We start from the raw sequence: 22,635 nt of genomic DNA, 5'->3' as shown, positions 1-22,635 counted from the left end.
CCCAAAAATATCATGGGCAATTAGGTAAACATATTTGACTAGGGAGTGGAAACAAAGTTTTTCATCACTAGGGACTGCATGTAAAGTTTTGTTTACCAATGGGGAGTGTATGCAAAATTACCCTTATTTTATATATGAAAAGAGAGAAAGAGAAAGATTTAAAGTTTTTAGTAAGAATTTTAAAACTAAGTTTTATTTGGGGAGAAAAAGAATTAAGTTTTACATATTCTATTCCAGAAGAAAGGAATTTTTTATTTTTTTTAACTTTTGTGCATAATTGCATGACTACATTTAATTTCTATTTTTATTATGCATAAACACATATTTTCTAACTTTAAATATTTGTTTACTAACTTTAAACTTGATTTTCATACCTAAACAAGAAAAGATTGTTAGTATAGGGAGCATCATAATAATATCAATTAAGTTTGATGTATTGATTAATTGAGGGATTAATTAGGATGATGTAGATGATTTGACTCTGTGTTTAGTATTAGGATGATTATATCGTAGTATTGGATATCAAGCATTTTGCTAAACTTTCATTTATTATTTCATGTTGTAGTATAGGATATTGAATATCCTAATAGACCCTTGTGGTTATTTAGGTCTACATCTTATGTTCATAAATTTATAGTATAGTATGGTTATATACTTAGGCTCGTGCCTATAGATCACTGACATTACATATAGTATAGTTGTATACTGGTGTGAGGGCATATATGTTAGTGAGATTATACTAACTTATACTTGATGAAAATCACTCTCTAGCAGCGAGATAGCATATTCCACTAGACTTTTCCTTTTAGATCAACCCCAAGGATTTCTTGATTTTGACCTTATTGTTTATTATATGTGTGATGATACAGGGAATTAGTTGAGATATTAACACTAGATGACTAATAATTTGGGGACCTGATTGTTTATTTTTTTATCTATATATTAGCAGGATTATATCGTGGTATATGATACCGAGTATCCTAGTACACCCTTACTTGTTATATAGTCTCGTGTCTATACATTGGCAAGATTATACCATAGTGTAGTATTTCGAATACCCTACTGGACCCTTGGTTGCTATATTCTGTCGATCATTGTCTCTCATTCGTGGTTGAGAGAGTCGTCAGCGATCGTTAGTTTATCCTGTCGACCAATGCCCTCCATGTTGGAGCAATCCCAATGGTCCGCGGGACCATGTGTGTTGGTGTTTGGGCAAAGGGTTTAAGTTAGGTTTACCCTCGTTATTTGATATGTGTACTTGAGTTGTGCAGGACTGCAGGTGACACATGAGCCTCAGGTTGACGGCTTCGGGTCCGATGAAGGATGGCATTGAGGACAAGCCGCGGGCTTGAATGCATCTGAGGGATCGTGGACAAGGCAACAAGGACAAGGGCCGAGGGCCGAGGGAAGCGACTTCGAGGCATACGCGAAGGATGGCATTGGAGACAAGCCGCAGGCTTGGATGCATCCGAGGGACGAGAGCCAAAGGAAGTAGGCTTGAAGGCAAGAGGTCAAGGCTGCAAAGAAGAGTCAAGTGAGTCGTGAGGGTCCGAGTGCGAGTGAAATGTATTCGGGATGGGAAACCCTAAGTTTAGGGTTGTACCAGTCGACTGGTACTGGGACCAGTATACTGGTGGTGAGTACAGAAGCATTCTGTGCCCGAAATGGCTAGGATCAGTCGACTGGTCAATGGACCAGTCGACTGATAGATAGCCGTTGGAGTGCCGTTGGGCTGGCACCAGTCGACTGGTGCATGGACCAGTCGACTGGTAACGGACAAATCAGGTTCTGATTTGTTCCAAGCTCTATAAGAAGGAGCTTGGTATGGCCGGCCAAGGCGACGAAATTAGACTTGGTTAAAGCCTAATTAGTAGTCACCAAAGTGCTCAAGGTCTCTTGTGTCCAAGTGTTCTTGGTTGGTGTAGTGGTGAGGTTTTCTCCACCCACAAGGAGCGACTTGAGATAGCCGGAGTTTGCCGGGGGCTAATCCACCGACGGATAGGGATCGTCCACCTCAAGGACAAGCCGTGGAGTAGGAGCCCTAATCTCCGAACCACGTTAAACGAACGTGTTAGCGGTTTGCTTGCTCTTTCTTATAGTGTTTAGCTTTCTACTTGTTTGTATTAGTTTGTATTTCCGTTGCGCACTAACAAGTGTAGGGTGAAAGCGAGTATTTGGGGGTGTCGTCTATCCAACCCCCCTTCAAGCCGGCCACCGATCCTCCAACAAGTGGTATCAGAGCGAGGATGCTCTCCATTGGACTAACCGCCAAGGAAGCAAGAAGATGGCCTACTTGATAGAACCACCGAAGTTCGAAGGAGGAAGCTTATGGGACATCACCTTTTGGATGGTGAAGATGAAGAACTTTTTCGAAACGGATTGGGACACAATGATAGTGGTGGAGGAACCATTCGAAGTCCCTAAAGACAAGAAAGGGAAGAAGCTCCGACCACGACATTGGACCGAGGAGCAAACCACACGATCGGAGGCAAATTCAAAGGTAATATCAATATTGATTGAAATTTTGCCTTCTAACGTGATAAATTGTGTAGGTGAATACGAGAATGCCCACGAGTTGTGGAGCAAGGTAAAGAAAGTTCTAGGAGAAGAACTTTTGCCTACACATGATGAGATAGAGCCCAAGGAGATGGGCTTAGTAGCTCAAGAAGAGGAGGAGGAGCAACCGGAAAGTGATGAACACTCAACTTCCGAGGAGGAGGAGAAGGATGAAGAAATACCATCCATTAGTGTGGATGAGGAGACATCCTCAAAGGTTGAGGAAGAATCTAAGACAAGTGAAGAAGAAGTCTTGGAAGTCAACCTAGTGAGTACCTCCACTGAAGCAAAGTCAAAAGATCACATCGTGTGCTTCGGGTGCAATGAAAAGGGACACTACAAGAGTAGGTGTCCTTTGGGTAAGAAAGAAGTATATCCTAAACTCAATCCAATTCATTTTGAATCTAATTTGAGTTGTAGGAAGAAGAAAGAGAAGAAGCACATTAGATGCTTCACGTGTGGAGACATGGGACACTACCACACCAAATGCCCAAAGAAGAAAGAGCTCAAGAAGTTGGCGCATTTGAAGATGTGGGAAAAGAAGTGGAGGAAGAATGGAGGCTCATGTCAAGGGAGAGCTCCAAAGGTAAAGGGTAAGGTAAACCCTAATTTAAATTTGAAGTCAAATTTAAATTCCTCCATGCATGCTAGGAATAATTCTTATTATTTACCCATGAAAAACCTTGGATTTAAATATCATGATAGGAATAGGGTAAATGTTAGAGATAACCCTAGGAGACCTATGCATGATAGACCTAGGCAAGTTAAATTCTCATTACCTAAGGAGAAGAAGGTAATGGAGAACCAAGGCATTAATCCCAAGAAGGGGAGACACATGCCTAGGAAGGGTAGGTCTAGGAATGTCCAAGGTGGACAAATTGACTCTAGGGTTAGGAACCTAGAAAGGGAGAATCAAGCTTTGAAGGCAAAGCTTGATGGTTTAGAGAAATTCCTTAAGAGATTGACTATTGGATCTAAGGGATTAAGTATGGTGTTAGGTAGCCAAAAATCCAGCAATGATAGATCGGGCTTGGGATACCGATCTAGTCCCTCCAAGGTCAAAAGGAGACCATGTGCTAGGGTGACACATGATAAGGGCAAGGGAGAGTCATCCAAGGCCAATAAAAAGAAATATGCTAGGGTTGCATATGATTATGGCAAGGATGATGTGTCCAAGGTCAAGAAGATAAGGAGATCTTCTAAGGGACATCATTGTGGTTTGGTCACAATAGATGAGTCACCTAGGGAGGTGACTAAGGTAGAGAGCTCTAGGGGGAGCTCCAAGAGTCAATTTGGGACCCATGGCCAACGGATCTCAGGTGGCTTTTACTTGGGAGTCTAGAGGAGCCATGGAGTGTGTCAAATGGTTTAGAGACGGACTTGAGTCTCAAACCTGGGGATTTGGCACACATGGATTGTGTTTCATGCAAGAAATATGACATTGAGGGTCATATTGCATGATAATTGGTTATGGATGTATAGATGCCATATAAACCAATGCTAGGGATGCATTGTGGGTTGGTATGGGCAAATACATCAAGAGGAAGCCAAAACTAGGACTTTAGGTCAAGGTTCAATTGAACCATTTAGCTAGTTTTGGATTTTGTTTCAATCTTGGGATTGGTGATAGATATATTTTTTAATATATTTTTCCCAAGTAGACAAGGGTACAATAGACCTCTCCACAAAATTTGGGAATTTTTGGAGGTCTAGCGAATTTCTGGTGCATTTCTGAAGGTGGCCTGAAAAGGCTGATTTTTTCAGAAATAGGGTACCAGTCGACTGGTACAGATACCAGTCGACTGATAACAATGTTTTTGAGCACAGAATGGTTCTGTAAGCTCATTTTGACGAGGGCAGTCGACTGGTACCTACACCAGTCGACTGGTAACAGTAGATTTCGACCACAGAATGCTTCTGTAAGGTTCTGTCGAAGGGGGCAGTCGACTGGCACTTGGGGCAGTCGACTAATACCAGCTTGAAAGTGTTTTTCAGCACTGTTCTTGACCATGTCAACTTGTTTAGATGTATGGGATCCATGGGGGATAGATACATGAGTTTAGGGTCAGTTTGGATGATAAGTTTTCAAAAATTGAGATATTGTTGGAGAACTTTTTGGATGTTAGGCAAAGGGGGAGAAGTAAGGTTTAGTTGGGAAAACCTTTGGTGCCTTTGCATAGGGGGAGCCTTGTGATAGGTTCTTAAAAAGCCTTGTGATAAAATCCTAGCTCAACGGGGAGCTTAGGTGTAGGGGGAGCCTTGTGATAGGTTCCAATGCATGTTTGCATTTTGTTTCGGCGGTTGTCAAGTGTGTAGCCTTGGCAACGTAAGTCCATTCGGCGGTTGCCAAGTGTGTAGCCTTGGCAACATAAGTCCATTCGGCGGTTGCCAAGTGTGTAGCCTTGGCAACATAAGTCCGTTCGGCGGTTGCCAAGTGTGTAGCCTTGGCAACATAAGTCCATTCGGCGGTTGCCAAGTGTGTAGCCTTGGCAATGTAAGTCCATTCGGCGGAGTAAGTCCAAGTGTGTAGCCTTGACATCGTAAGTCCATCGTTTTAGCATATTGTTTTGCTATTTGTTTTCCCTAACTTAAACGTATTGCCAAACACCAAAAAGGGGGAGATTGTTGGAGCAATCCCAATGGTCCGCGGGACCATGTGTTTTAGTGTTTGGGCAAAGGGTTTAAGTTAGGTTTACCCTCGTTATTTGATATGTGTACTTGAGTTGTGCAGGACTGCAGGTGACACATGAGACTCAGGTTGACAGCTTCGGGTCCGATGAAGGATGGCATTGAGGACAAGCCACGGGCTTGAATGCATCTGAGGGATCGTGGACAAGGCAACAAAGACAAGGGCCGAGGGAAGCGACTTCGAGGCATACGCGAAGGATGACATTGGAGACAAGCCGCAGGCTTGGATGCATCCGAGGGACGAGAGCCAAAGGAAGTAGGCTTGAAGGCAAGAGGTCAAGGCTGCAAAGAAGAGTCAAGTGAGTCGTGAGGGTCCGAGTGCGAGTGAAATGTACTCGGGATAGGAAACCCTAAGTTTAGGGTTGTACCAGTCGACTGGTACTGGGACCAGTCGACTGGTGGTGAGTACAGAAGCATTCTGTGCCCGAAATGGCTGGGATCAGTCGACTGGTCAATGGATCAGTCGACTGATAGATAGCCGTTGGAGTGTCGTTGGGCTGGCACCAGTCGACTGGTGCATGGACCAGTCGACTGGTAACGGACAAATCAGGTTCTGATTTGTTCCAAGCTCTATAAGAAGGAGCTTGGTATGGCCGGCCAAGGCGACGAAATTAGACTTGGTTAAAGCCTAATTAGTAGTCACCAAAGTGCTCAAGGTCACTTGTGTCCAAGTGTTCTTGGTTGGTGTTGTGGTGAGGTTTTCTCCACCCACAAGGAGCGACTTGAGATAGCCGGAGTTTGCCGGGGGCTAATCCACCGACGGATAGGGATCGTCCACCTCAAGGACAAGCCGTGGAGTAGGAGCCCTAATCTCCGAACCACGTTAAACGAACGTGTTAGCGGTTTGCTTGCTCTTTCTTATAGTGTTTAGCTTTCTACTTGTTTGTATTAGTTTGTATTTCCGTTGCGCACTAACAAGTGTAGGGTGAAAGCGAGTATTTGGGGGTGCCGTCTATCCAACCCCCCTTCAAGCCGGCCACCGATCCTCCAACACTCCATTCATGGTTGAGAGAGTCGGCAGCGACCGTTAGTATATCCTGTTGACCATTGTCTCTCATTCATGGTAGAGAGAGTCGTCAGCGATAATGATATATATATGACTACCCACAAGACCATTCGTGGTAGCGAGTTCGCGTGTAGTCCGTAACTAGATAGCTAAGTATATACCTTGTCTGTCCACGAGACCATTCGTGGTAGCGAGTTCACCCTCAGATAGTAACCGTTTACTTATACTGTCTGTCCATGAGATCATTTGTAGTAGTGAGTTCGCCTGCAGATAGTGACCATTTGTATAACCTGACTGCCCACGGGACCATCTGTGGTAGAACGTTCTCCTGTAGTCAGTGTTTGTTATATACTTGCTATATGTCAGTTATGTATTTGTTCTTGTAAGTTTGGATGTACTGTATGTACTCCCAATTTGTTGGTTATTCTTGGTTGAGCAGGTTAGTGAAGTGCTATATTATTAATTATACTTTTGGTTAGCTGGTGATTATGTTGGGATACCTGCGTTGGTTAGTAAGTATTTTACCTGAGACTGCATCCTTTGATCTCCTGCCAGTATATTATTCATGCACTATCTTCTTCTAATCACTGAGTGGTTGTACTCACTACCCTTTGTTTTTTTCCTTTGACTTTCAGGTTAGCAGATAGAGGAGGTGTTGTGTCGCTCAAAGGTCCTGGTTGCTAGTCCCACTCGAGTTTGAATTTCTGTTTGAGTTGTTAGTGTACTTTCCGTTGTTTGAAATTTTAGTTCCATTTTTGTATCGAATATCTATGTTGTTGGTTAGTTTAATATGATCACATGCTCATGCATACATATACGCATCATCTTTAATGTGTTTGTTGATTTTATATTGCATGGGAGTTTGTGTTGGCTTGAATTGGTTTGATATCATATTTCCTATATTGTCACTAGGGGGTACCGTTCGGTTTGGTGGACAAATATACCCCCCGGGCGTGAAAAAAGATGATTTGCTCGCCCAACACCCTCACCAACTCGTCTCTAGGTCAACATGGAAAAGGTAAATCAAGGGTGGCTACTAGCCATTAGTGCAATGGTTAAGGCATGGGGAAAAACATACTTGAACATGCCAAGTTTCTACCACATGACCTAATGTGACAATACCTCATGTCTTAACCATTGCACCGCTCTGAGAGAACAACCGATTCTAACATCATTTTGTTAAATATCATATAACAAATGGTTATATTGAACTTAGTATATTGAATCTAAATCCATTATAATTGATATCTTTACCAATCTCTAATAGAATTTGAATTTAGTACACTTAGGTGAAAATTTGGATTATGTATAGTTGAATGAAATTTAGACATTAATTTGATTTTTTATGTTTAGAGTTACTTTTAGTGGACTAGCTTTAGTTTGACATTTTCTTCGCTATGTAGACAACTATTTTAAGTTTAATTTATGATGACTTCCTTTTAACTTAAGCTGATATTTACTTGTCAATACTTAATATTTACTGATTAGTTGACTATAATTGATGCTAACTTATTACTTACTTGTTAAATCAAATTTGCCTATTTATTTATGTTTACTTGTTAATTAAAATTAAAGCTTAATTAACTCTAATTAATATCTACTTGTTTACCTTATTTGACCATAATTACTAATTGACGTTATTTGACCTTACTTAGCTTTCACTTCAATTGTTTACTCTATTTGACTTTTAATTTTTTTAATTAATGCATGCTCTATTATGCTTAACTACTCTACATGATCTCATTTTATGTTCAATGCATGCATAACTTTAACCTAAAATTTTGATCTATGAAAACTCAGTTTTAGAAAACTTAAATTTTATTTTTGAACCCCTTTTTTTATATATGAAAAGAGAGAAAGAGAAAGATTTAAAGTTTTTAGTAAAAGTTTTAAAACTGAGTTTTATTTGGGGAGAAAAAGAATTAAGTTTTACATATTCTATTCCAGAAGAAAGAAATTTTTTAATTTTTTTAAACTTTTGTGCATAAGTGCATGACTATATTTAATTTCTATTTTTATTATGCATAAATACATATTTTCTAACTTTAAATATTTGTTTACTAACTTTAAACTTGATTTTCACACATAAACAAGAAAAGATTGTTAGTATAGCGAGCATCGTAATAATATCGAACCTATTTTTTGGTGTATGGCAACTTTAAAGTTAGGTTGTTTATGGATTTAATATGTGTCAAGTGTGTAGGTTAGATAATTTGACAAAAAAAAGTCTTGATAGGTTGGGTATTCAGGTACTAAGTATTAGAAAGCCCTAATAGGTTAGATGACCAAACACTAAATAGTGAAAGTGCCAGTGGTTTAGCAAGAGATAGACTAGACACTTGTAAAAGGAAGCAAATTCGATATTCCAAGTGATTGGAATGAATCCGAGTGACCTAAATCAGATAAAGTTATAAGACCTAGTCTTGATCCTCTAGGAGACTAGAGTAAGATTTGAGCAACCTTAGTATCTGGGCAATGGGAGGAGTTTTCAGATGATCCGAAGGCAAGATCCGCGATCCAGAGGAAACAGTCAAGGATAGAAGTTGACCATACTCCAAGCAGCCAAAGGGAGTTAAAGCGACAACTATAAGTTTAGTTAATCTTTCAATTGCAAATTTAAGTTAGTTTTTGTTTTACTACAAAATTATTTAATCTTTAATTCTACTATTGCAAACTCTGATTGATAATTGCTTTATCTATTTTAGCTACCATCAACTTTTAAAATTAGTAAACATATTATTCACCCACCTCGTTCTAACATGTGTACAGCCCTACAAAGTTTGTCTATGTTGAGTTCTATCCTTATTTCCATGAATATAGGTCATCCAACACAACTTGTCGAAGTTTTACCCTTTATAACTTGACAACCCCTTAACCATCTCTTGTTAGGTCATACATCTCTCAGATGTCGCTAGGGACGAACGTATTCGTCTTTTGCCATCATACATCTCTCAGATGTACTTGAGTTTTTAGCTCTTTCACATGTCATTGTTCATACCTCTTGCTTTTTTAGTCTACATCCATAGACTATCATCTTTGTTGCCTTGATGCTCCTTATCTTATGGTCATCTTCCTCATGTAATATTCTTTGATCTCTATGGATCTTAAGCTATCAAGCTACCAAATTGCACACGCTTGGTCATCACTCTAAAGTTGCTTTGGCACCACTGTAGTGTTTTTCATCTTACAATTCCTTAAATATCCCATACAATTCTTTTCTATTCTCATTGGGCTTCGTAGCTACTAGGCCGCCATCTTGTCCATGCCAAACCAACAAGGTGGAGCTTTGGAATTGCTACAAAATAATAACTTGATCATTATTGATTAAATTCTACCTAGTCATCTATTTATATATTTCAAACCTAATTTGAATAAGCATCACCCGATTGTTTTGTTGAAATCTACTTGGCTCAAATTATCACTTATCAATCAAAATTTTAATCATGTGATCATTGTTAACCAGCTGTAATCTTTCATCAACTCAACACTCTTCTAGTTTATTCTAGTCCAATCGACTCAATTCCATAAGTCAACTCAACTAGATAAAATCCATTGAATGGTAATTGACTCCAACATGTTTAATTGACTAAATTCCCTTTCAATTTACTCAATTCAAAATAAAAATATTTTTATCCTCAAATAGAGTGTCATGAGTCGACTACCCAATTGAATAGTTTGGTTAGTCGATTGAATTTAAGGTCCAGTCAATTAAAGCTTTGACTCTACCATGAAACATCCTGTTAAAAAAAATCTATTTACTCCTAGGTACACGTCTACGTACCCAGGCATTAAGATTATAAGTTATCTTGTAATTCCCATGGGCTCTGAAATAGATGGTTAATATAATAATATTATTATAGATTTATCTATATCTAGTCAAGATGCTGATGATATATACTTGATTGTAGTCGAGATGCCGACAATACTTGATCATTTAGAGTGAATGTTATCACCTGTCCTCCTTATATGGCTCCTTGAACCAATCCCTAATAGACAGTTGAGTTAAATCATCTTAACCGTATCAAGTCATCAACCACAACTTAACCTTATCGAGTCACAAACTCAATGAGCTTTGTGTGCATCTAACTAAATTTTTGCAAGCTCTATTTGTATGCTAGTTACTTAAGAAAATATGTTGAACCCAATCATTTAGGGTACGATTGCACTAACAAATAAGTTAATTTCATGATCTTAAAATTTATTGGAGTAAATATCTATACAAGTACCAACTACACTAACTCCTAGAGACATATATTTTATACTATTGAATTAACATAAACGAGTGTTTATCAAATTAAATATAAAATTTGTCCATCATCATCTATAAATGTGCTTGTGGTTTTAAATTTAGAAACTCTTTGTAGTAGTTATGTAAAGGAAAGCTAAAAGAGGTGTAAATTGAAGTAAAGCAATCCATGATGGAAACATGATGTCATATTATTAATAATAATAATAATAATAATAATAATAATAATAATAATAATAATAATAAGTAGTTAATTGATGATGTGGAATTTTTTTAGCTAGAATAATGATGCTAAATTTGAATATGGTACTTAAAAAAAATGAAATCTTTCATCCAGCTGTTTCATATGATCCGTCCCATAATTATATGTGAGTAGGTAAATAAAGAAGTTATAGTTGTCCATTATAGGGAGAGTTTTTTTTTCTCGATTTTACTTAGATTCGGATTCTTGCCTATGATAGTAACTTTATCCTGCATTAATTAACTCAACCCAGTCTCAAGACAACGCTAAATTTGAATAGCACCTTGAGGAGAAGGATGCTTCTATAGAATGAGATTATACTATTTCAAAAAAGATGCTTTGCCCCCTTGACAAAGTTTGCAAGAATTAATTAAAGCAAGTGATACAGTGGCATTGATTGTGAAATCACTGATGTAACAACACTAACTTCGAGTTCTTGCGTGCTAATCTGCTAGTTCTAGCTTTATAAAGACATGATTGAGTTATTATTTGAAATCTTAAACCATTAGTATGAATCTCAAATTATGTACTTATTATCTGATAATATCAATTGAAACAGAGATTTGATGATTTATTAGGTTACAAAAACTTACAGCACATAAACAAACTGAAGCAAGCTTTATTCGCTTCAATGGAATTCAGATACCTCTCTCTCTATATCAAACGATTTATATATACATGCAAAAATCTACGACGCACACCTGTTATGGCAACTCTTTTTTTTTTTTCTTTCTTTCTTTCTTTTTGGTTCCAATATCTGCATATTTAAAGCTGAGGAGGAGGAGGTTGTATCTCATGCCAAGAGCCAAAGCCGCTGGCTGAGAATACATGGCTTTCTTCTTTGCTTGATGATCCATGCAAGCCATGGGTTTGGCTCTCACAGTCGTTTTTGGACAAAGTGGTGCCATTAAGATATTCTGACCATTTCAATTCCTCTGGCTCGACATTGATGTGGATCGGAACACCTTTGTTGGGCAGCAACTCCAGCCATTGGAGGATGCCACCGTCAAAAAGAACACCAGAGCTCTGCAACTCAAACTCACTTCCGCAGGAATTGCTAGCCCCCAAGTCATGGAAGCTGGTCGGGAGAATCATGTTCGAGATTGATGAAACAACAGGTGGCTCCACGGACAGTGTTGATGGATTTGGCTCAGAATTCTCCTGTAATAGATTCGACGAACTTGGGGCCAAGGAGTCACTGCACATGGTTTCTGCAACCTGATGCGCTTCAACAGCGTGTTTTCTGGAATTGATTCCACTCTGCATCAGCTTCTTCTTGATGCATGAGTTCCAGTAGTTCTTGATCTCATTATCTGTTCTCCCTGGCAACTGGGCTGCAATTTGAGACCACCTGATGATGGCGAGAAAAGAAAAATCGTGTGAAAAAAAAGAAGATAAGTAAATCAACTGGTCAACTAGGCAAACAAATCATCTTTACTTGTTGCCCATGGCCTCATGGAGTCGAATGATGAGGTCCTCCTCTTGCTGAGAGAATGTGCCCCTCTTCAGATCAGGCCTCAGATAGTTAATCCACCTCAATCTGCAACTCTTTCCACACCTTTGCAGACCTGAAATGACTCAATTTTTCATGAATTGAAGGTACATTTCTCAATGCATAAGCCAACGAAATAATAACCTGCTAATTTGGGTACAGAGCTCCAGCTGCCATGACCATACTTGTTGATGTGCTCCACGAGCTTCTCATCCTCTTCAGGAGACCACAAGCCCTTCCTCAGCTTCTGCTTGTAGAAACAGGAGTGCTTCCCCATTCACTGTGAGTTAAAGATGTGGAGGAAGTTGAATGAAGGCGAAGGGGTCAAGCTTAAAGGTGGAAGAAGAGGAAGTCGCTGTCATAGTGGTTTCGATTGGATTTATGTCCTTTTACTTCATTTCATTTCCATCCATGGCCGCCTCTGACTCATTAAAGTTGAAGTTCTGCTGCTGTGATGGTGGTGGGGCAATTGAGGAAGGACTTTCAGACATCTCTATGAAGGAAAATCTGTAAGGAATATTTGCTGAGGATGGATTGGGATCTGGGAGCTGAGAAATCCAATTCTAACTTCATTTACTGCAGTTCTCTGACAAAAGGAGCTCACGGCGATTTATGGCTGAAGTCCCAGGTAAGGTAATCTCCTGTCCTCATGCAACAATTTCTTTGCACTAGCAAGAAAATGATCCCTAGGCCCCTCGAGCCACCAATATTCTTTTATTTTATTTTTTTTTCTTTTTCTACTTGACCTCCAAAACTGCAGCAACAATTTTCTGAATCATTCATCCTTTAATTTTGCGACATAGATCTCTCTAGTACCTTCATCACACAGTTAATTTTCAATGTTTACTTTTTTTTCTAATTAAACGATAGTATGAGACAATAATTTATGCTGTTTCTTGTCAATTTATATCTTTATACTCTGCATGGGTTGCATACAGCATTTAAATTACACAGAAGCAGTTTTGTTTGATTCCTTTGGATGTTAATGCGCTACTAACTTCCAATGCTTCGACGTGTTTTTATTCTGCTTTTATTTTCTTCTTAAAAACCCACACACGTCTCTTTAAATTACTGCATATATATATAATATAAATTGGTCCTTTGCCGGCATGGGTAATATTTGGTTAACTGACGCAGTAGCTCATTGTGTTTCTTCTACAAAGAATTGGATCAATATGAATTTGGAAAGCATATCGAGAGAACAATATATATTCTGCGATAACTATAAACGTGAGAATTAATTAAAACCCCAAAACTATCGCTGTTAATTAATGTGCTTTAGATGGCATTTGGTCCCCAATTTGAAAAGCAACGTCTCTTTTATGTTTGAGCACTGTATAATTAATTATGTTTTCCAGCTTAAGCTTAGTGGGAGGGGACCATCTCGAGTGGCTTAAACGACCATGCCTCGTCGCCTTTCATTGAAACCCCCAAATCTTAACTATGGATCAGATCGACCAATAAAACTTGAAAATGAACCCAAACAAAGTGATCTCCATTTGGCATGTTCATTATTGGATTTATTGAATTTTATAGCAAGATAAATTTAAGAAAAATTGAAATCGCAAAAATATCAAATTAAAAGCCAGAGAGAAGGAAACAATTTGGGCCCAAATGTTTAACTTTATAGCCCATCATCTGGGTCCTACATTTTGGGGACCGGTGAAAATGACGGTAACGGAAGGCTCAGTTCCGTTCGGAGGTCCGTTAATTTTTAAAAGGAGATGAGGGATTAATGTGAACTGTCGTACAAAGAAAGGAAAAATAAATAAAATTATTGTGATCCGAAAAACCTTGAAAGGAAACACACAGTCACACACACAAAATCGTAATTAAATTAATATATATTTTTGTTCTTTTCTTATGAATTCGTGGAAAGTAGAAACCGACCCTTGGTGCCAAATAGGAATCCAAATTGGTGGTAGTTAAATTAAAATAATGAATTAAATAAAGGGCGATGTTTGCATGACAAAATAATTAAAGGTGGAAGCAATTAAGCAATCTCTAATTGGCCAAGGACGAGCTAATTATTTGGCACCTTTAATAGGTGGGATGTTGCGGATTTAAGGAAAAAATGTGGCGTTTATTTTATAATTAGCTGTTGATGACAAGGCGTTACGTATGATTCCAATAGTTTTTTTTTTTTTTTTTCCGCCCCTCTTGCTCTTTCCAGGGAATTTTAGATTTTTAAAACTAAAAAAATATTAATAATCATTTACATTATTGTGTCATTTCGTAAGTGATGACTCGGAGAGTATATCAGCCAACAATAACTGGGGTTTTTTTTTCCCTTTTTAAAAATGATTTCTTTTTCTTCATTTAAAACCCTATGATAATATTTTTTTCCATGAATTATTTAGATGATTTTTTTTTTGAATGGAAGGTTAAGCGATTTAAAATCATCGATTTAATACTTCACAGACATATTTATGATTCACAGTTAAGAACTATCAGTTACCGTTCGATTTATAATTACAATTCAAGATTATTATTTATTTTATTTTTAGATTTTTTTTTAAAAAAATTATAAATATGAAAAAATAAAAAAATTATGAAATTATTTAAATTGTCTATATATATTCCCTTAAAATATAACAGAATTAAAATGCAGGTATTTTGTTTGCTTTTGTAACATTATTATTTTAAGAAATGATATTATTTACTCACTTTCATTTTTCATTTATCTAGCGGTTACACCATATTAAAATTTCTAATTCATCTTTTAAAAGTAGCATTTCTTATATTCTTTATATATATATATATATATATATATATATATATATATATATATATATATATATATATATATATATTTGGTTAAATGATCAATAGCGCTAGAGTTTCTAAAGCCTGAGCCAAAATGTATTGTCTTTCATCTAAAATATTACCTCTTAAAATAAAACGTGAAATCCTCGATTCAAACCGTCAAATTAATCCTACTTTACTTTGTGTCAGTAATTGATCCATCTAGAGACGAGCCTATTATAAGTGTAACTCATTGGCTTGATTATGATTCTAGAATTGGACCCGTAAGTCTACTCATGCTAATGGCATAGAGTTACTACAAAGGTAGTACAAATAAACTTTCCATTGTACATATAAAATTAGAGGGAGGTGGCAATAGATGGGTTATTGGAAGAAGGAGGAATGGTGTAACAACCTAAATTTTCTCATTTCGAGTCATAAAAATAATTTAAAAATATTTAGAAATGCTATAGATATATTCTAGAGATTTTTAGAGTATTTTTATATAATTTTTGGAGGTCGTTTGATATTTTTACTAAACGAAAGAAGTTTCGATAAAAAAATGTCCAAGCCGAGATTCGAACCCGCGACCTCCGGCCGTAGTATTTTAATCCTACTTCACTTTGTGTCAGTAATTGATCCATCTAGAGACGAGCCTATTATAAGTGTAACTCATTGGCCTGATTATGATTCTAGAATTGGACTCGTAAGTCTACTCATGCTAACGACGTAGAGTTACTACAAAGGTAGTACAAATAAACTTTCCATTGTACATATAAAATTAGAGGGAGGTGGCAATAGATGGGTTATTGGAAGAGGGAGGAATGGTGTAACAACCCAAATTTTCTCATTTCGAGTCCTAAAAGTAATTTAAAAATATTTAGAAATGCTATAGAAATATTCTAGAGATTTTTAGAAATTTTTAGAGTATTTTAATGTAATTTTTGGAGGTCATTTGGTATTTTTACTAAACGAAAGAAGTTTCGATAAAAAAATGTCCAAGCCGAGATTCGAACCCACGACCTCCGGCCGTAGTATTTTAATCCTACTTCACTTTGTGTCAGTAATTGATCCATCTAGAGATGAGCCTATTATAAGTGTAACTCATTGGCCTGATTATGATTCTAGAATTGGACTCGTAAGTCTACTCATGCTAACGACGTAGAGTTACTACAAAGGTAGTACAAATAAACTTTCCATTGTACATATAAAATTAGAGGGAGGTGGCAATAGATGGGTTATTGGAAGAGGGAGGAATGGTGTAACAACCCAAATTTTCTCATTTCGAGTCCTAAAAGTAATTTAAAAATATTTAGAAATGCTATAGAAATATTCTAGAGATTTTTAGAGTATTTTAATGAATTTTTGGAGGTCGTTTGGTATTTTTACTAAACGAAAGAAGTTTTGATAAAAAAATGTCCAAGCCGAGATTCGAACCCGCGACCTCCGGCCGAGCCAACTCCTAAGCGGATCCGACTGACCAAGTGTTCCGCAGGTATTTCGTAAAAGAGTGAGGCACGAAATATTCTTAAGCAATAGTTGATAACAGAAATAACCTAAGTTATAAAAAGGGAATCATTTTCTCTCCCCGAACCCTAAAACCTTTCCTTCTCCCTCTCGTGCGCGCAGCAGCATGACTCGGGCGACGAAGAAGACAACCCAGGGCACGTCTCCGACGGCCGGCGAGGGTGTTCTCCGAGGGGTTCTTCACGGGGTGGCGATCCTCTCGTCGAGGAGAGGCTGTGGGCGCAAGGAGGGGTTGAAGATCTGAGCTATCCGAACCCTAACAGCTCCTTTGCTTCTGTTGTAAGTCCAAGAACATCTCGGTAAGTTGCTTCCTCACCTGTAGTAAGAGTAGCTCTCAAATTCTTGTTTCTTCTTGTTGTTTTCTTTGATGTATGCCACAAGGAGATTGTTTCTTGAGTCTGCTGCCGTGAATCTCATAAAGAAGATAGAAGGGGTTTTGATTGGATTAGGTTTCGGTTTTGTGGGCAAGCAATGGGTAGGAGATGAGTTAGATTTCAAGCATGTGGTGTAGTTTTCTGTGGTTCTGCTATGGTTCAGAGTTAGATTTCAAACCTTAGTTTTCGGTTTGAGCTTATGGTGGTAATCCAGTTTAGAACATGTAGTAACATGCTTAGAGATCTCTTCTACTCTATAAAAGTGTAAGCTTTGCTTAGGTTTTACATGGGTTTCAAACTTCAACAGATTTTTAGTTGAATAGCTATGCGTAACATTATGTTTCTTGTTCTGCTTTCTTGTCGTGGTACTGCATATAGCTCCAACCGAATTGTGATTTCTATTGCTTGGCAAAAGTTGAGTTTTGAACAGGTTTAAATGGATTTCTTTTTAGCTTCAGCAGGTTTTTAGCTTTGGTTATGCTTTTGTTTCCTTACCGTAGCACTGAACAGAGGGATGCTTGGGTTCGGTTATACTTTGCATTGGGCAAGAACAATTTAGAGGCGATGTTTTGGTCCATTGTGTATGAGGTCCTTGAGATGATATAAGATCCCCTTTGGTAGGATTTGTTATATTGGAAAGTCATGTTATTTAAGTAGTTGTGCTTTTATTTCTTTCTTATGATCCTTAGATTGTATGTGTCCTGTATGAAACTTCCCAATAGATCAGGTGTGAAAGTAGTGGTTCTTTCATTACTTCCTTAGGGTCCTTAGATTTCATATGTTCTCCATAAATTCCCAAAAGATCATGTATGAAAGTCAATATAATAACCATGCATGTTTTCATGTGTGCAATAATATGTTTAGATGTGTTTTCTATTTCATGCTTACTACGTTAAAGCCTTGCCATACAAATTGCGTTATGTAATTGTCCATCAAGCTAAGTTGAAGTACTATTGGGAATTTCTTCATGCCTGCCATGCTGAATTCGGTTATGAAATGCTGCAGGAATTACTACGTTAAGTTATGTTCTTACCTCCCAATATGCTAGGTTGTAGCCCTATAGTGAAAATGTGTTTTGTTTATTATGATGAGGTTTTGCTTGTGAATTCCTTCATGATAAATCATGTACGAGGAGGTGAAGTTTTTATATCACATGACCGCATGTAACATGCTCTTAACATTACTTAGACTTGCCCTAGTAAGCATCGAGGTTAAGTAGAAGCAACTCCTTTTTGAAGTTCAGTGGATTTCGGGTAGTGCATATTTTTAGTGGGATTTATAGTGCAGATTTGATTAAGCTTATAGTGCAGAATTTTGATTAAGCTTATAGTGCAGAATTTTGATTAAGTTTATAGTGCAGAATTTTGATTAAGTTTGTAGGTAGATTTGATTAAGCTTGTATGCAGATTTAGTTTTAGTGCAGTTTTAATAAGTACTTCAGTACAGTTTTATTAAGTATTTCCATGCAATTCTGTTAAGCATTTCAGTGCAACGTTAATAAGCATTTTAGTGCAGTTTTGTATGAGACATCCTTTTAATAGAGGTATTAATAAGTATAAGAAAGATAAAGTATAAGAAAGAAAAAGGCCAAGGCCTTAAGTAGATCACAAAGTCAAGATTTTAGGGATTTTGGCACACAAGGTGCTCGTTAAAATGCCAAGGCATTTAAAGAAGAAGTAATTAAGATAAATCAGCTTATGAATCAGTATTTTACTTTTATCAGTGGCACTGTGCTGGACTCTTAGTTGTCCTTGGGTTGGGCTCCCATAGTCGTCCCTAGGTTTAGATAACCTAGTAAACCCTACTAGATTCGGGACTAGCTACCTCGGGTCTAGTTAGGGATGCGCGCATAGCAAGTACAGTTGCCGGGCCCATCAGCAGCTTGATTATTATTTTTATCTATTATGAAAATAGTTTTCAAAACTTCACAAATCAGTTACGTGAATACAGTTCAGATTCAGCATTATCCTAGCATCAGTTTAGCTCAGCTTATGTATCAGTTCAGTTAAACTTATTATTCTGAAGTATAAAAGTATAAGTTTTGAACAAGTGAAATAAGCTTTACATGTTTATCATTTCAGCATGCCTTGTTCTTTTGTTATTAGATGAGCATGTGTAGTATTTCCTTTAAAGCATTCAGTTTTAGATTTATTTAATTCACATGCATATTCGAGTTTTGTGAGTTAGATAGCGCTTACTAAGCAATTTTACTTATAGTTGCATTTCCTCTTACTGCAGATAAAGGAAAGGAAAAGTTATAACAAAGGAAGGCGACAAGGAGGTGCGGATGGATGTGTGATGCTTGGACTACAGAAGCCTTGGGATTTAGCATAAGAATTTATTGAGATATTTTGCATGTAGACTATTGGGATTGTTTATTCATGTGGATAATTTAATTCAAAAGATGACTTTATGTACTTAGAATTTTCTCATTAGAATTGTTATGCATATAGTCTCTCTATTTGAGTTGTACTAATGTTGCATGCATGTTTAGATTAATACATATATTTCAACATGATTAGATTGATATGTAGTTTTAGATATGAACATGTACTTGGGTAGTATGTGTAGATTAGTCATTTAGTTTTCCGCTGCTAGTTAATTGTATGATTAGAGAGTTTATGTATTGATCTTTACATGTGAACAACCCTAGTTAAGAAAAAATTAGTAGTCCAGTAGCGCTCCGCCCTTACAATCTAGTAGTGAGGAGGGTGGAGTGTTACAAGTTGGTATCAGAGCAGTTCCTATTCTCCTGCATCACACATCAGCACCAACCTTGCCGTCTTCAAGTAAGAATGTATTTATACTTTCTTTTATGCTTTTCCTTTAGTGCTTGCAGTATAGAGAAATGTTTAGAAGTACCTGCTCATATGTATTTAAAGTCAAGAATCATGCTTAAGTAAGATATATCTAGAAAGTATAGTGATGATTTCAAGTTTTCCCTCTGCATGACGAGATGTCAAGAAGAGGGCGTCCCCGTACCACTCGTACTGAGAACCGTGCTCAGGAGAACGAGGAGCCCAGAACAACTAAGACCAATCTTTTTGAAGTTGTTGCTCAACTCCAGAGATAAGTAGCAGAGCAGCAATAAGTGATTGTCAATATGATGGCTAATCAGCAGTCAGTTCCTACCACTCCCCCAATTGTAAACGTGGAGACTCCAGTGGTGACTGAGGTCCCATCAGCCGCCCTGGAAATCGTCACAACACCTAGGAGACAAGAAGCATACCTGATACAGTGGCTGAAGTTGAAGCCAGAAAGTTTCTCAGGCACGACTAAGCCCTGGGATGCTCAAGCTTGGTTCAAGACACTGGAGAGCACCACGGAGCTTCTTGACTGGCCAGAAGTCGAGAAGGTCAAGTGTGCCTCTTTCTGCCTATCAGGAAATGCTCGTATGTGGTGGGAGAGAGAGTTGAGAGCAAGAGAGTAGTCAATCAGATGAGCTGGACTGACTCCAAGACAGAGTTTCACGAAGAATTCTGCCGCCAACGGATCACCAATAAACATTATGAAGAGTTTATAGAATTCAGAAGGTGAACCATCCTTTAAGTTCACGGGAGTACTAAAGAGGAAGACCCAGAAATTCCTCTCCTCCCTAACAGCTCACCAGATGTTAACTAAAGGATGTACTAGTTTTCTTGCGTATATTGTGAATACAGAAGAACAAGAAAGACCCAAGAAGAAAGATGATCGGGTAGTCTGTGAGTATCCAGAGGTATTCCCAGAAGAGCTACCTGGACTACCTCCCAATAAAGAAGCGGAGTTTGAAATTGAGTTGGTCCCTGGCACCGGTCCAATTTCAAAAGCTCCGTACCGAATTTCTCCAGCAAAGCTAAAAGAGTTACAAGAACAACTTCAGGAGCTTCTTGACAAGGGTTTCATCCGCCCTAGTCATTCACCCAGGGGAGCTCCAGTGTTGTTCGTTAAGGAGAAAGACAGATCTATGCGGATGTGCATGGATTTTAGAACGCTGAACAGAGAAACAGTTAAGGACAAGTACCCTCTTCCCAGAATAGATGATCTATTTGATCAGCTAAAGAGGGCAATAGTGTTCTCTAAAATAGACCTGCGCTCTGGGTACCATTAGCTGAAAGTGAAAGAAAGTGTTATACCCAGAACAGTTTCCAGGACCAGATATGGACACTACAAATTTGTAGTCATGCCATTTGGTGTGACTAATGCACCTGCAGTCTTCATGGACTTAATGAACAGAGTGTTCAGAGAATACCTTGACAAATTTGTCATCGTGTTCATCGATGACATTCTGATCTATTCAAGAACCCCAGAGGAGCATGACACGCACTTGAGGATAGTACTGCAGACCCTTCAGCAAAAGCATCTTTATGCTAAATTCTCGAAGTGCGAGTTTTGGTTTGAGCAGGTGGCGTTTCTAGGTCACATTATTTCTAAAGAAGGTATCTAGGTGGATCCAGCCAAAATAGAAGCGGTCAAACAACTGGAGTATACCTAAGAACGTCAGGGAGATCAGAAGCTTCCTTGGTTTAGCTGGGTACTACAGAAAATTCGTGGAGGACTTTTCCAGGATAGCTTCTCCACTAACGGTCTTAACCAAGAAGAACAAGAAGTTTGAATGGTCAGACAAATGTGAGCAAAGTTTCCAAGCATTGAAGAAGAGATTGACTAGTGCTCCTATTCTGACTGTTCCAGAGAGTGACAAGAATTTTGACATCTACAATGATGCTTCCAAGATGGGCCTAAGAGCTGTACTCATGCAAGAAGGAAAAGTTATAGCTTATTCTTCCAGACAACTCAAAGACTATGAGAAGAACTACCTCACTCATGATCTTGAGCTGGCAGTTGTGGTCTTTGCACTAAAACTCTGGCGACACTACTTGTATGGAGTCCAGTGCAGAAGCTTCACAGACCATCAGAGTTTAAAGTATTTCCTCACCCAGAAAGACTATAACATGAGAAAGCGCAGGTGGCTGGAGTTGGTCAAAGACTATGACTGTGAAATCCTCTACCACCCAGGCAAAGCTAACAAAGTGGTAGATGCACTAAGCAGAAAATCTAGTGCATCTCTGATGTCTTTGTCATCATTAGCCCTGCCACTGCAGAAGGAGTTGTCAGATTTTGGAATGAAAATTATTTATGGGCAACTCTCTGCATTGACCTTAGAGTCAACCCTGCTTGAGGATATACAGAGAAATCAAAGGGAAGATCCAAATATCCAAAGGATCAAGCAAGGGATACAAGAAGAAGACAATACAGAGTTTCGAGAATTAGACAGTGGAGTTCTTTATCAGGAGAATCGTCTTTGTGTTCCCAATGATGAGGAATTAAGAAGGAAGATTTTAGAGGAAGCTCATAGCACACCATACTCCATGCATCCTGGTTCTACCAAGATGTACCAAGACGTGAAATAGAGGTTCTGGTGGTCTGGACTCAAAAGAGATGTTGCTAAATATGTCAGTACCTGCCTGACATATCAGAGGGTCAAAGCAGAGCACCAGAGACCAGGAGGAGTTTTACTGCCTCTCCCAATACCAGAGTGGAAGTGGGAAGAAATATCCATGGACTTCATAACAAGTCTCCCAAGAACCACGAATGGATATGATGCTATATGGGTAATAGTGGACCGATTGACCAAGTCTCCTCATTTTCTAGCCATTAAGGTGTCCCACTTTATAGAGCAGTTGACACAGCTATATGTTAAGGAAGTGATCAGACTTCATGGAGTTCCAAAATCTATTGTGTCTGATAGAGATGGGTGCTTCACCTCTCACTTTTGGGAGTGTG

At 38.3% G+C, this 22,635-nt stretch overlaps 1 protein-coding gene and 1 long non-coding RNA gene across 2 annotated transcripts; one reads left to right on the top strand and one right to left on the bottom strand.

The window, feature by feature from the left end:
* Positions 1-11,278: 11,278 nt before the first annotated feature.
* Positions 11,279-12,656, bottom strand: LOC122056712 (transcription factor MYB61-like). The gene is made up of 3 exons (XM_042618797.1): positions 12,374-12,656; positions 12,176-12,305; positions 11,279-12,088 (listed from the first exon to the last, which is right to left on the bottom strand). The coding sequence occupies exons 1-3, from the start codon at positions 12,504-12,506 to the stop codon at positions 11,503-11,505; spliced, it is 849 nt and encodes a 282-aa protein (XP_042474731.1). The 5' UTR covers positions 12,507-12,656; the 3' UTR covers positions 11,279-11,502.
* On the top strand, positions 12,647-13,112 carry LOC122056720. The gene is made up of 2 exons (XR_006133363.1): positions 12,647-12,738; positions 12,812-13,112. It is a non-coding gene; the product is annotated as an uncharacterized LOC122056720 (long non-coding RNA).
* The last annotated feature ends 9,523 nt before the right edge of the window (positions 13,113-22,635 follow it).

This window comes from Zingiber officinale, chromosome 1B (genome assembly GCF_018446385.1).
Source record: "Zingiber officinale cultivar Zhangliang chromosome 1B, Zo_v1.1, whole genome shotgun sequence".
Lineage (NCBI taxonomy): Eukaryota > Viridiplantae > Streptophyta > Magnoliopsida > Zingiberales > Zingiberaceae > Zingiber > Zingiber officinale.
The sequence above is the reverse complement of the archived record's forward strand: the minus strand, read 5'-3'. Positions and strand labels throughout refer to the sequence as shown.